Source organism: Odontesthes bonariensis, chromosome 23, assembly GCF_027942865.1.
Source record: "Odontesthes bonariensis isolate fOdoBon6 chromosome 23, fOdoBon6.hap1, whole genome shotgun sequence".
Classification (NCBI taxonomy): Eukaryota; Metazoa; Chordata; class Actinopteri; order Atheriniformes; family Atherinopsidae; genus Odontesthes; species Odontesthes bonariensis.
Window position 1 is genome coordinate 3,685,653 of NC_134528.1, and position 15,595 is coordinate 3,701,247.

General features: G+C 42.4%; 2 protein-coding genes across 10 annotated transcripts in view; one reads left to right on the forward strand and one right to left on the reverse strand.

Annotated features, from left to right (window-relative positions):
• The window catches only part of LOC142373457 (NACHT, LRR and PYD domains-containing protein 14-like), a 337,305-nt gene extending 323,578 nt beyond the window's left edge, over positions 1–13,727 (reverse strand). For 6 of the 9 annotated variants that reach the window (XM_075456714.1, XM_075456716.1, XM_075456712.1 and 3 more), the window contains exons 1-5: positions 13,641–13,727; positions 10,323–10,460; positions 8,695–8,814; positions 3,678–3,826; positions 1,181–2,969 (exon numbers count right to left, since the gene is read on the reverse strand). In XM_075456714.1, coding sequence (XP_075312829.1) covers positions 1,181–2,969; positions 3,678–3,826; positions 8,695–8,814; positions 10,323–10,459 — 2,195 coding nt within the window. In that variant the 5' untranslated portion in view covers position 10,460; positions 13,641–13,727. The remainder of the gene's footprint in view (positions 1–1,180; positions 2,970–3,677; positions 3,827–8,694; positions 8,815–10,322; positions 10,461–13,640) is intronic. The other 3 variants (XM_075456715.1, XM_075456713.1, XM_075456725.1) reach the window with 1 other exon arrangement.
• Positions 1–15,595, forward strand: part of LOC142373462 (uncharacterized) — a 155,595-nt gene that overhangs the window by 106,257 nt on the left and 33,743 nt on the right. The gene's annotated exons all lie outside the window — the stretch shown is intronic.

Below are 15,595 nucleotides of genomic sequence, written 5' to 3' on the forward strand. Positions count from 1 at the left end.
ATGAAAAAGTATCGTCTCCTGACTCTCTCTGTGAGCTTTTCCAGCCTCGATATTAGACGCCTAATGTGATCGTCCATGATTAATATCACCATCATGCAGACCATGAACACAGTGGCCTCCCCGCTCTCCATGTTAGCTTCTTGGTGCTGTTTTTTTCTTCTCTAATTACTTTTACCGGGTTCTGTTTTGTTGTTGAATGTAGCGCTAAACGGCTAACGTAACACGTCACTGACGCAGACGGCTGCGCGCGGCGCATCAGTCCCTATCAGGTCCCGACTCATGTGCGAATGCAGACTGAAACAGTTCCAGTGGGGAAGGACAGTTATCAGAACGAAATTCGAGTAGGACAGTTCTGATAAATGCGTTCTTAGAACGGCTCTGTGCGAAAGCGGCTATAGATAGCTTCTTTGACTCCCCTCTGGAACCATCTGTCTTCTGGAAAGAGAACACGTCCAGGTTGAGTGTATTTGGGATTTCATTGTTCATGAGGAGCGCAATAATTTTATTTTTGTTAAACCATGTTCAGTAGCTATTTATTTTGGCAATTATATTTTTTTCAATTATTTATTCTGAGTGTAAAGGTTGACATACTTCACTGCAATTCTCTGATGTACGTTTGTCCACCATGTAGTGTCTTGTTTTGTTTTGTTTAAAATAAAATAGTATTTTAAATGTGTAAGTCAGTCATTAATGTGTTCACTGTTAAGCAAAAGCCAACATGCTAACAGAAGAGATTGTGCTCATACTTGCTCTGTGGTAATTTGCTCAAACAGCAGGAAAGGAGCTAGCTGCTGAAAATTAAACCATAGTGAGACCGAGCTGGACCATTATTCATCTCTTTTCCAGATTTTTATTTTTTAGATTTTCGCCGTGGTATCGGTTCAATATCGAGTATCGAGGTATTTATGGCAGGTATCGTATCAAAGTCAAAATTTTGGTATGGGAACAACACTAGTCCTGTGCGCTCTACACAGTTATCTCCCACCACCCCTCCCTCACATCTCCAACAGGAAGTCTCCTGCTGGGAAGCACATGTGAGCAGAAACTCTGGAAGAGGTCCAGATGAACCTGTCTGCAGATTCTCCAGAACATCTCTGCTGTTCATGTGTAGAAACAGCTTTTAGGGAACTAAGCTACTAATCTACACTGACACATGAAGTCAATGAACACATCAACTCACCGAGCCTTTCTGCAGTTCCTCACAGCTGGAATCAGTCTCCTTCGTCCCCCAGCTGTTGTGTTGTACTCCTTCAGGTCCAACTCCTCCAGAACCTCCTCTGACATCTGCAGCATGTAGGCCAGAGCTGAGCACTGGAACTCAGAGAGTTCCTTCTCTGATCTGTTCTCTGACTTCAGGAACTCTTGGATCTCCTGATGAACTGAGAGGTCGTTCATCTCCATCAGACAGTGGAAGATGTTGATGCTTCTGTCAGGAGAAATGTCATAACTTTTCCTCTCCTTCAGGTTGTTGATGACTCTCTGGATGGTTTCTGGCCTGTTCTGTGTCTGACCCAGCAGGCCTGCTAAGAGTCTCTGGTTGGACTCCACAGTGAGGCCATGAAGGAAGCGGACAAACAGGTCCAGGTGGCCATTTTTACTGTCCAGGGATTTCACCATGACTGTCCTCAGGAAGTCATCCAGAGATGAGTCACTGTCGTATTCTCCCAGGAAGCTCTCCAGCACCTTTTTCTTCCTGTTGGTGTAGCAGTGCATCATGTAGACTGCAGCCAGAAACTCCTGAACACTCAGATGAACAAAGCAGTAAACTGGTTTCTGGAAGATCACACACTCTCTTTTGAAGATCTCTGTACAAACTCCTGAATACAGCGATGCCTCTGGGACATCCAGGCCACACTGCTCCAGGTCTTCTTGGTAGAACATGATGTTTCCTTTCTCCAGATGTTCAAACGCCAGCCTCCCCAGCTTCAGAAGAACTTTCCTGTCAGCCTTGGTCAGCCCCTGTGGACCCGCCTCAGGTCCCTGGTGGTACTTGTTCTTCTTCCTCTGTGTCTGAACCAGCAGGAAGTGGGAGTACATGTCAGTGGTGGTCTTGGGCAGCTCTGCTCTCTGCTCTGTGGTCAACATGTGCTCCAGAACTGTAGCAGTGATCCAGCAGAAGACTGGGATTCTACACATGATGTGGAGGCTCCTGGATGCCTGGATGTGGGAGCTGATTCTGCTGGACAGCTGTTCATCTCTGAACCTCCTCCTGAAGTACTCCTCCTTCTGGGCATCGGTGAAGCCTCGTACTTCTGTTACCCTGGCGACACACGTAGGAGGGATCCGATTGGCCGCTGCGGGCCGTGTGGTTATCCAGAGGCGAGCCGAGGGAAGCAGGTTCCCCCTGATGAGGTTTGTCAGCAGCACGCTGACTGATGACGTCTGTGTGACCTCAGACACAACCTGACAGCTGAAATCCAGCGACAGTCTGCTTTCATCCAGGCCGTCAAAGATGAACAGAAGTGTGCAGCCGGCCAGCTGCTCTGCGGGGAGCTTCTGTAATGTTGGATGGAAAACATGGAGCAGCGTGAGAAGACTGTGCTGCTGCTCTCTGAGCAGGTTCAGCTCCCTGAAGGAAAGCAGAACCACCACACTGACATCCTGGTTCTCCAGGCCCTCGGCCCAGTCCAGAGTGAACTTCAGCACTGAGAAGGTTTTTCCAACACCAGCGACGCCGTTGGTCAGAACCACTCTGATGGCTCCCTGCTGCTCAGGTAAGGCTTTGAAGACGTCGTGGCACCTGATGGGAGTGTCATGGAGGCTCTGGATCTTGGAAGCCGTCTCCAGCTGCCTCACCTCATGTTGGGTATTAACCTCTTCACTCTGTCCCTCTGTGATGTACAGCTCAGTGTAGATCCTGTTGAGGAGGGTTCCACCTCCTGTTCCATCAGTTCCTTCAGTCACATGTTCACATCTCCTCCTCAGACTCCTCTTATGTTCATCTAAAACCTCCTGCAGACCAGCATCTGCTGAACAAAGAACAAATGAGACCAAACACAAACACAGTAGATTCAATTCATCAGGATTTGTTCTTCTTTATCTTTCTGACCCCAGCTGAACATGTTTCTGGCTTCACACAGAAAACTTTTCTTTTCCTCCCACCTCTCAGTAAAATGATCAGTAAACAGGAAAACAAGGCTGATGTTAAATGATGTTCCTGATGACCTTTGTGATGACCCCGTGGGTCCTCTTGTGGTTGGTTGTGGTATTAACGAGTGTCTGTCTGTCCTGCTGGGAGGTGATTTCTGTGATTTAGGACACCTGTGGCTCCTTCTGTGTTACTTTGGCTCCTTTAGTCCTGATTTCAGTCTAATCACTCTGCTCTTCTACACAATGTGCTGCCATCTTGGTCATTGTGTTTGTTTAGTTTAATTCAACTCATATGATCCACCTCTGATTTAACTGATTTCCACACCTCGTGATATAAAGGTTGGATTTGGCGTATAAATTCAGTCTGATGATAGTTATTTAAATGATTCTCTAACTTTAATTCATGGCGTGTCTCTTCTGTTGTGTCCATGTGAGTCAGGTCCTAACAACTGTTGTTGTTCTGTTTGACACCACAATGTGTCTGCATTAAAACAGCAGGTTAACCATCAGACCCAAAGCTTTGTGTAAAATCAAACTTGATTTCATGTGATGCATCAGGTAGTAACGGGTTAACAGAAATATCTGACCTGGTGCAGCTCTGGTTCTGGATCTTTCTCCACACTGGGGACAGGAGGAGCCTCCTGAGGAAGCAGACTGGTCCCAGTATGAGGTGAAGCACTGTCTGCAGAACCAGTGTCCACAGCTGGTAGAGACCGGATCCTTCAGGACGTCCTGACTAGAGGTGGGGGAAATTTCCGAATTTTAGATCAATCTAGATTCGGCCGTGGAAGAATCAAGAACGATTCACAAACACCCCAATTCCGATTATTCAAATATGCCAAGTAAAGCAGAACTAATACAGCAAGTGCGATCCGAGATACTACAGGGAACGGACCGAGAGCACACATCCACCGCACACGCCCCCAGAAAACAAAAACAACAAGCACCTCGTTGTGAGATCCGACCTGCTCCTAAACATTTAAAAGCAGATGTGTGGAATAATTTTGGATTCTACAACGTTGATGGAGGAAAAGAATTGGACAAAAGCTACGTTGTGTGCAAGATTTGTCGCGCTAAAATAAAATACTTTGGCAACACAACGAACATGAGAAGTCACACAGCACGATTCCACCCGACGGAGGAGGTGGGAAAGCCGGCTGCTGTTGCTACTAGCAGCCAGAGAACAATTGAGGACGCTCTGAGTAAGCTGCCACCCACATCGGAAAAGGCCAAGCGAATTACGAAAGGCATCGCGGAATTCATTGCCATGGGTTTGCAACCTTACTCGGTTGTAGAAAATTGGGTATTTCGGCGAATGATGGAAGCAACGGAGCCGAGGTACGTCATCCCATCCCGACGCTATATCACCGACACGGCCATCCCGGCACTCTACAAGCAGACTAAAGCAGAAATCACATCATCGCTGTTGAATGCAGGCCGAGTCGCCATTATATGTGATGCGTGGACATCTGTAGCCACTAGGGCTGTCCACGACCAAGGATTTTGTTGGTCGACCAGTGGTCGTCATTTACTCCGATTAATCGACTAATCGACCCCCCCCCCCAAAAAAAAAAAAATTGAATTTTTTTTATTTTTATTTTTTTTAAACAACAACATTTACCTTTAATGCCCAGCTGCCGCATCTATGTGCATTTACCAAAATGTTTCCTGGTTCGTCTAAACACTAGGCCTATAGCCTACACAAAAATCAATTGACTGCTCAGTTCTTCTCTCAGTCGGAGAAAAAACCCGACGTTAGTGACCATTGGCTGACAAGCAGAATTTTACAAGCGCACAAGCCGGGTGCTTCAAGTCTGCCCTCTCTTTACACGGGCAAATTATTTCAGATTTTGACATTCTGAATGTGTCACAAAAAATAATCAGAAAGACAGGCGGAGTTTGAACATTCTGACCGCGATTTGGATCTCACCACGGTCCAAAGGAGGATAACAGAAGACATAGTGTCGGTGCTGAAGCCGATGGTCACACTTACCGAGTTGCTTTCACAAGATGTTAATGCATCTCTCTGCCACGCTGCCCATGCTCATAAACATGAAAAGACACCTGTTGCTGCGCGAGGATGACAGCGCGGCCGTGATCTGTGTGTGGTAACGGGGTCGGAAAGTACAGCGCTGACCGGCCACCTCTGTTCCAGAAGGCGCTCCAACATGCAGTGGAGTTCCATCTCGTGGAGACATCCTGGATGAGTTTGTGTTCAACAACGTTCTGTTGTATTTGTTTTTCAGTGAGAGCCGCTGTAGCCTTGGCACTTTTCTTAAAATGTCCAACAAGACATCTGGCAGCTGCTATGACATGGCAAATGGGATCTTTTTTAAGAGCCGCATTGATGCACAGCTGCAAAGTGTGCCCTGCGCAACGAACTCCTTGGACGTTACCCCAGGACGGGTTACGTGCTAACTGATCGTTCTGTCCTTGTGACACGAAATTACCGTTTTGATTTGTTTGACGTCTTCCTTTGTCAAGCCCTTCAAATTAAAATTCCCGGGAGCCCTTTGACGAGACGCGGCTTTTTTTTTTCCTGCGACCAATCAACCAATGGAATTTGGTCGACTGGTAATTTTTTTGGTCGACCAACGACCAATCGATTATTTGCCGTCAGCCCTAGTAGCCACCGAATCATTCATTACTATTACTGCGGTTGTACACTAAGGTTCAAATGTTCATGAATTTCCATTGGATATTTGAATAAAGGTTAATAAAATATAATGGAAATGAATTCAACTCTTTGTTTCTTATTACAAATGCAATGTTTGATGAATGCTCATTCAGTGAGACAAAAAGAAATGTGGAAAAAGTGCATCAATATACATAAATTAAAAATGCATCAATAATCGTTTTATAATCGAATCGTAGCCTCTGAATCGTAATCGAATCGTGAGGTGCCCCAAGATTCCCACCCCTAGTCCTGACACAGAGCACAGCAGGACAGCTGCTCCTCCTCACAAACACCGCTCCTCTTCCTCCCTCTGTCAACACGTCTTCATCACTAAAATCATTTTAAAATAACTCCCTTTGGCATTAACTCTGTTTTTATGTGAACATAAACTCAACCCATCCTGCAGCAGCATTTTACATTGGGATCAATATTCAGTTTATGTGCTGACTTCACTGTGTGAATATTACTGCTGCTGCCCTACAGAAAACATTTCATTAGATTTTAAATTCATTCTATTCCTTTTCTACATTTGCTATTTTTAGAATTAAGAAATAAATAAACTCTTCAGTAATCACAAAGAGCCAATAAGTGAACTGACATCACTGACGAACACGTGTTCAGGGTCCATGTTGCTCCTGAACTGGAAGTAGAGTTTAGAATAATTTCAACTAAACTTGAAATGATCAGAATCTAAAAGAAAAAGTTCTGTGAGAGCCACAGTGCGCCTGAGCAGGCAGCATCTACCCTCCTGTAAAACACTTGGGACACATCAGATTGTGCGCAGCCATCTTGGTTTGACATCACACTGAGTGCTGTTCTCCCATCTGTTGTCATGGCAACATGAGACAGCAGCAGGTTAACCTCTTTATCAGGACATTTTGCATGTTTGGACTTAAATGCCGAGTTTGAAAAATCCTGAAATATGGAAATCTTCAAAGAAATCTCTGTTTCAGAAGTCTGTAAACTTATCAACAAGTTCAGAGTCATGAAACAGCTGCAGACTCACCTGGACCAATCAGGGCAGGTGGTTTCAGGCTGTAACGGACGCTGCATGTTGAACCAAGCAGAACTCCATGAAGGAGGACCAAAGAAGAACTGATAGAATCACTTTTTATCCTTTATGCTCACATAATCATTTCTACCTCCGTGTAACTGCTCATGCTGCCACTCTTGCACCTCTGCATGAGAATAACAGCTGCACTCGGAGGTCGCCCCTGCCTGCTCTCAGTGCTCTCAGAGGGGAATGTCCCACAGCCTTGGTGGCATCAGAGGATATTCCACAGCCTCGGCACAATCCACACCGCTGTCTGCCCCCAGAGGGGCAGAAGGGAATGTCTCATGACTCGTATGAACAAAATGTGAACGTCTGTTTACCCTGTAGAAGCTTGTTTAGAACTTAGTATCTTTGAACATCTGCATCACAGCCTCTGGATGCAGATGTTCCCTTGTTGCATCATGATTAAATGTGGAATGAGTTTTCTTATTCATTTCCCATCATGAACTACAGAAAGAGAGACTAAATAAACCTTCATTGACAGATAATTTAATCTCACTGGGAGCTTATTTAAGATGAATCATAAGTCAGTTATTGACTCTTCTCTTACTTTCCGTCTGAGGGTCCAGGTTCATTTCTAAAGTCTGGTGGAAAATCCTTGGACCAGTCACTCTTCATAGACAGACAGTCAGATCCTGGAGACTCTGCTCTGTGTCTGTGGTGCTGACCTCTGCAAACACAAACATGTTGTTATTCACATCACATCAATCTCTGAGAAATTCTCTCATTAAAACCATTTAAGAAGCTGTGAACACACAAACTGCTGCAGGGAATCAGAAGCTTTCCTCTGTGGAACAGTCCTCTTAGATCACATTACAGCTTTTCTATCTGACTGACATCAGAGGCCACGTTTCCTCTGCAGGAACCTTCCACAGAGACCAGGAACCTCTGGAGGGTTCTGACCCTCTGAGTTTATCTGCAGTGACCAGGAACTAATAAAGATATCAGGAGATATTCTTCATCTGTGAGAGTTAATCCATATCATATCCACACCACATACTGTCTGCTGAGGCTGAGGTCAGGGTGTTCTCTGCTAAAATAAACATGTTGTGACTGATATCAGACAGAGACTGCAGACAGAGCGCTAACAGGAAAGCAGGAGGATCACAGAGCTGGTTAGCAACAGATGCTGTAATCCTGGACATGTCACTGAGAAGCAGCGTCTCTGCACCCCAGATGTTGAACTGCTGGCTGTGAGTTTCTGTCCATGTTGTCTACTGAGAGAGTTCACCTGAGTTAGCTGCTGACGCTGTGTGTGACATCATCAGCTAAGTTGTTGCTAAGCTACAGAAGCAACAGCCCAACCCACTGATGGAGACCTCTGAAGGTTTCTACCACACCTTCCTCTCTGCTCCACTTCAACTTTCTACATGTTTGTCAGATTATTTATGTTTTATTATGTTATCTATAAGAACAGCTGATCTTGGCTAATGATTGATGCTGCAGTGACATCATTTCCCTTCAGGCAACATTTACCACTCCTGTAATACACTCAGCTGTTTCACTGTTTCTGCTCCTGATAATCTCTAATATGGAGAACTGAAGCTGCCTCAATTCAAAATAACATTATATATATATATAAATAACATAGAACATGAATATACCAATAAATACTACTAAATAAAAGGTACAGATCTTTTTACTCTGTTATTAATGTACCGACTGTGAAATAAATTGATATTTCTGCTTTCATTTAACTTTGTGTTAAACCTGTTTATTCACCCTGACATTTAATGTTCTATTTGTTTCATTGATTTAATCCTTTATTCATATATTTATGATATTATCCCTGAATTAATTTGTTCTTTATCTATTCATTTATGCAACAAGTCGATCATGAAAGATGCTGAAATCTCTGTTTCAGGTCTCTTACTTTCTGTCCGAGGGTCCGGGTTCACCACTGAAGTCTGGAACTCCGTCTTTGGACCAGTCACTCTTCATAGACAGACAGTCAGATCCTGGAGACTCTGCTCTCTGTCTGTGGTGCTGACCTCTGCAAACACAAACCAGGAAATATTCTACACCCTAAAAGTATTTATTTATATCTTTACATGATCAGCTGCTGGTATTCTTTTTCCTTTTTGTCTTCTTCCCTTCCTGCTTTGTCTGCAGCAGCTGCTGCTTTTCAGTGTGATAGATTCATAGATTCTGATCGGTCAGCTGATGCCAACTCCACCTGTTTTACCTGAAGGAGCACATGTAAAACAGTCAGAAAACATTTTGACTTATGGAGTGGATAACTAGCATTGCAGTACCACTTGGTTGTCACACCCAGGGAATGGAGGACGCAGGAGCAGGAGATGTTATATCCAAAGCTTTTATTGTAGGAGCAGATGTTATCAAGACTCTCCAGAGAGAGAAACAAAACAGGCTCTATATATATATATATATATATATATATCGAGTATACACTTCTCCAAAATTAGAGAAGTATATCTATGAAAATTTATCAAGGAAATCAAAATCACTCCATGATGCGGATGAACAAACAAAAGGGTCTATCAAACTTTATCTTTCACTAAAAGTCACTCCTGCTACGGAGGAAAAAAACAAATCACCTCCTAAAAAACGGAGGAACTACACTATGAAAATTTACAAAACAGAAATCACTCCAACTGGGAGGAAAAACAAGAATGCTATAAAAATAAACTTACACTGTTACTTTAACAGGACTAATTTATCAAACATTATCAAAAAACAAAAAACCTCTGTTGAAGAGGAATAATACCAAAAGGCAATACTTGAAAACGTGGCTGTGGTCAGGCCTGGAACAAAGGCGAGAGTGATGCACATCAATCGGACAGATACGACACACTGGCACAAGACGGGGGAGACGCAGACTCTTATGCACACAGGGATAACAGGGAACAGGTGGAATCATTCACACGACAATCAGACGGAGCACGAGAGGAGAGTTAACCTTTCAAAATAAAACAGGAAATGACGAGACAAAAACCCACCTGACCTCACCGCGGTGTGACATTGGTCAGATATCCATGGTTTGGGTTAGTTAACCTGATCACTTAGACAGATAAACTGGATATATTGATCCTGCTTCATAGAACCCTGAGCTGCTGCCTATCTTGGTCAGGACATTTTAAAAGAGAGAAAGGATTTCCTTTTTAAATGACGGTTAAAAACATGTTTGTTACTTCCTGTTTAACATCATGTTCTGTACCTGCAGGAGATTGTTGCTGTGCATGTAGCTCAGAAGAATCCGTTTTTAAAAACATTTTAACACACTTTTAGCCTGGGTCACCAAACTCAGACAGATTAAAACAGCATTTATTCAGTCTGCAGCAGCGAGTGTTACAGCCTCTGACCTCCACCTCTGTGTGTTTTGTTGACTGTTGCCACCTGATCAGGAGTCTGAACCATGAAGCAAAAATATACCCTGAATATGTTCAACCTGCTTCATACCCTGTTTGGGTTGCCTGTATACGTTGCCATGGTGATATATCCAGATAATAAGCTGACCCCCTTCATCAGCAGCTCTCTTACTTTGTGTCTGATGGTCCATCACTGAGTTCTGGAGGTTTGGATGGGTCCCTGTTGGTAGACAGACCGCTGGATGCTGCAGACTCTGCTCTGTCCTCCTCTTCCTCCCCACAAACTCTCGTCTTCTGGGCTTCAGCCATTCTGAGAGAAGAAAAGAATGAAGACCAACACGACTGTTTAAGTCTCACAGCCAAACAGAAACAAGTTCTTAACCTCCTGCTTTTCCTTCTGTTCCCAACCCAGTCTCACAGAAAAACGTGTAATAGCTGCGTTGCTCCACAAGGGAAAACGTGCTATTGTCACAATTTGGCCCCCAAAATTGTGACAATACCACGTTTTATTTGGCCCATTCATTTACATTGCTTCGCAACCAGGTCACGTGACTATCAAGTTTCCCTCGGCTAAAGAAGGAAAATGGCCGACTGTCGACCTTTTTTCTGTGAAACACATAACATTTTAAGAAAGCATCTGCATTTGTATGCATTTCGTGAGCATTTCTAGCGAGAACTATGCATAATATTTTCAGAATTAATGACTGTAAAAGACATGTGGAGGCACCATCATCTGCATTTTATTTCTGTAGGTTAAATGCTGTTGTAAAATAAAGCAAAACGTATCAAAGACTTATTTAAAGTATCAATACACATTTAGTTACTAAATTGTGTAGGCCTATATCTAACTAGCCAGCTACAGTATCTAACTATCTATATCCAGCCTGTGTGAGCCTTTTAAAAAATCCCCAATTCACTATGTTGATAAATAGGCAAAATAAATTAAGCGTAAATTAATTAAAGAAAATATGTAGAAATGATAGGCCTAATTATCTGTTTTATTCTTTAGGGACCGCACCATATTAGGGAGGCTAAGCGCAGGGAAGGCTGCTCCCATGTAGCTCAGTTATTTTCTGCAGAAAAGCAAAGTCTCACTGAGAAGGTCACTGCAGCAGAGGTGTATTTCACATCATTTGTTGTCGAACACAATGTGCCATTCAATGTCTGTAGGCACACTGGCAAGATGTTCAGGAAGATGTTTCCAGATTCAGACATAGCTAAACATTCTGCCTGCTCCTCCACCAAACCAACAGCCATAATGAATTTGGCCCTGGAACCTGAATGTTCAGAGGATATGTACAAACTACTGGGCTAAATTAATTCCAAACAGTGCTTTATTTATAGTACAAACAACTATTGTGCAAGTGGATGATAAGGTTACCTTTTCCTGTTGTCATTTTTTATTAATGAATGGAAATAATTCTAATTATCAATGATAAGGACCATTCAGGTATTAATTTATTGATTTATTCACTAATAACTATGCAACACATAAAAAAGTCAAAACAAGTAGGGCATACACATCAACCGGCATAAACTTATATACATAACCATAATAAAAGGAATGATACAAATGGAATAGAATAGAGGTAAAAAATGAAAAAAAGCACGCACACACAAACACTATTCCTCACTGTCAGTGCTGGATTTCTTGTCATCCATGTCACTTGAAGATTTCCATCTTCCAGATGCCAACCATGTCCAGTGGGAGATGGAGCGCCAATCTGACCTCATTATTTTAGCCTGATAATTTGCCCTTTTGCAGTGCTGGTGGAGGGCTTGTAAAATAAAATATTTTTATTTTATTTCTTTTTGTACAACACTTTGGTCAACTGATGTTGTTGTAAAGTGCTTTATAAATAAAATTGGATTGGATAGATAATTCTGGCAAGGCTGATGATGCCATACAGAAAGCTTTGTACCTAGCCTCATTGATGTTTTCTGCAGTTGGCTGATCGTACAAATGGCATACATATAATGCAAATGTAGAGTGGTCCAAGTCAAATTCAGTCCCCAGATTTCTGAAAGTTCAGGTAGACATCTTTCTCGCATGCCACAGCAAATGTCTTCTTTTTGCCTTGTGGAGTCACACCCAGAGAATGTATGGATCCCAATCAAGGCTGAACACACACTGGCTCCGAGAGCTGATGACACCTTGGTAATGTCCATTATGCGTGTTCTGTTGCCCGTCCCTGTGAAGAAGTACAAGCTGCATGGCAAATCTTTCTGCAGACTCACAGCAATGACTGCTACATCAGTGTCAGGGCTCTTAATAATGACAGGCTTATGTTCCTGTGCAGCATGTTGTGCATGCAAAAACACCAGTGTCACATTCTTCATGGTCACACTGCAGGTCTTCCACAGCATGAACAGACTGCACACCTTCCAGTACAGTCACACAGTGACATGTTGCTGTGCTATGTACACGCTGAGCTTTCTTCCCACTGCTGTAAGATCAGCATGTGGCCACGCATCGTATAAGAACTCAGCAAGTGCTTCTTTATTTGTTCCTTCTGATTCCTTCCATTCCACCTTGTGCAGGTGAAATTCTGTGTTTCCTCATGCTTAACAGAAGATATGTGCATGTAACAAATCTTTCGGTCGGTACTGCTGGATGATCCGCTGCTGCTGCGGTGCTGTTTCTGTTTACCAGCTCAGCTGACATACCGGCTATCCGATTCCTCCATTCTGATGACGTCTCAACCGTGGCACCTCTCGCGAGCCAAACTGTTATTACGCCTGCCGAATATGTACATACGCCTTGCCAGGCACTAGTTCTTCCTTTAAACGTTGCGAACTAAAAAAAGTACTGTGTTCTGAGCGGCGAAACTTTTTGTTTAAACCTCAACATAACTCAATGTTTTTATGAGCTGAAGCGTGTTTGGTACGGAGAGCGTGGAACAAGCCTGGTGTTCTGAAGGAGTTTTCCAGGTTCACCTTACGGCCTAAATGTAGTGACAGCAGAAGCAAAGGAACACCTACACCTGGAGGTGCTGCTGGATCATACCTCAACCGATAAGCAGCTCCCTGAAATGAGTTTTTGGAACTTGGGATGTCTGAACTTTACATTTACCAAACATGGAGGAAAATAAGATCTAAATAAGACAAGCAGCGCGTGTTAGGACTGGTCACAGCGCAGCGCGCGCGCTCCAGCGGGGTGCGCGCAGTTTCAACAAAAACTATTAAAGTTTAAAGTGTTGAATACCACATGTTTATCTGTGTGGGAGGAAACACGAGAGATGAGGAGATTTCAACCTGCCATTACAGATAAAAAGTGTGTTTGTATGGAGATAAATGTTCAGTTATCTGAGCGGAAATGTAACATTAAGGAGTGTCCTCTGTTCAAAGTCTCACCGAGACGGAAGTAACTTCCTCACAGAGACTCCACAGTTCAATAAAAGCAGTTTGTGTTGAAGATGAACCGAACCGAGTTCAGCCTGTAAACGCACTCAGACTCTGGAGGAATAGAAGAAGAATGTTGTTCACTCACCCTGATGCTGACTTCAGGTTTCACCCTGCTGCTGTTCACCCAAAATGGAGCCTGAACACTTTAGTTTAATTTCTCCTGCCGAGCATTTACAGGAAATCACGTGGGCCGCGTGTACCTGTATGTACCTGGATTTTCTGTTTTAATTGTCAACTGCATTCATTTAAGTGTTAAAGTCCCTCAGTTTTCAGTTTGTTTCTCCTTTACATCATATTGATCCTTATTCCTTTAAAATGATTTATTTATTCATCTTATTTTGACCTCGTCATGCATTTTTCAAACAGATTTCATTCATAGATGTATTTACTTCAGTTATTTCCCATTTCTCCCCGTAGTTATTGTCCCAATAACAGCCCATTATAAATAGATCAGTATAACACAAGGGAACATTATGCAGAAATAAATACAGGAAAAAACTAATTAACACAGAAATAAATTCTATACATTCCAATTGAAATAACAAATAAAATTTAAATCTCAATTAAATGAACAATTAAATGAATGCAGTTTCAAATTAAAGCAAAATATATATATATATATTTCACATTCTCCACATTAACTGATTATTTATTTGCATCGACAGGAAGAGCACAAACTTTCTCTTTTTTAGCCGGGGGAAGAAAAAAATCTAAAAGTATAAATGTACAAAGAGTATAGAAGCATCATGTATAAAAATTGCATCGCTGTAAAGAAAAACATATTAATTCAATAAGTTTTTACAGTCTTGGGAATTTCTACACCATTGATGTCGGTGCTGTATTGATATAGTTGTTTAAAAAAAAAGTAGAAAAAAATGGTTTTCTGTCAGTCCATTTCCTTTCTGTGGATATGAAATTTACCTAAAAATAAAACAATTTTTGATGGATATATTTTGTGTTTAATTTTGAAAGACACTCCCTTGATCTTATTGTTTAGACAGAATTTATTCCTGATCAACCACATTTTTTCCATTCCACATCTCTATAAAGAGATTTCCCAAAAACAATGAACTGATCAAAGTATCCAAAGGCATATTATGGCGCTGTTGTATTTAACTAAAATACAGTGTAAAGTTCTGTTGCTTCTTGAAGAAGCACGGGAATCAGTTCAAGTGAAGAAGATAAGAGGTTATCAGTAAAAGGAAATGAAAAAGACACTTTAGGCACATTTATTCAGTTAAAAGCAGCTCGGGAATATCATGGATACTCAGTTCAGTTCTCTGGATTAAATACTGTCGCATCGTTTTCTGATTTTCCTGGCAGATTTCTGGAGGTTTCTTCAGGATGGAGCTCAGAGGTTGAAGTGAATCTAAAATCCGTGTTTTGTGTGTTTGTGTTCAGCTGTGACTCTGATGATGAGGAAGAGGAGGAGAGGAGAGGAGAGGGCTTTCTGCCTCTATTTGGAGGCTCACGGTTTGAAAACTTCTCCATCAAAGCTCTAACCTGACTCAGTGGCTCCGCCATGTGGCAGAAAGGTGTTACTGCAGCCAAAGTTTCATGTTCACATAAAACATCTGGCTGAGTCGTAAAAAAGGGAACCAAAATAAAGTCAGCAAAAGTTGCGTTGTTCTCCTTTAGTTCTGTTTGGAGGTTCAGTGTCTTTATTTTGATGGAATTTAAGTTGACAGCAGCACAGAGAAAATAACCATCACGACCAGTAGCAGAGCTAACTGCTAACTAGCTGTAGTTAGCATGCTAGCAGAAGTAAATGTCCTGTTTACGGGCTATTTTTGAAGATGAAATGATCACAATAATCCCTCAACCTGCTCACAGAAAGTTAATAAACACGGGGCTTTTCAGCAGGTGGAAACATGAAGTGTTATTAGCTAACTAGCAGCAGTTAGCATGCGAGCAGAAGTTTCCGTGCTGTTTTCGAAGGTGAAGGAAACTTTTTTTTTTATTCATAACTTTATTGCACCATTTAACATTTACATACACTGGTAAACATGGCAGTTTCAACTGTCAGTGCACAAAAACAGC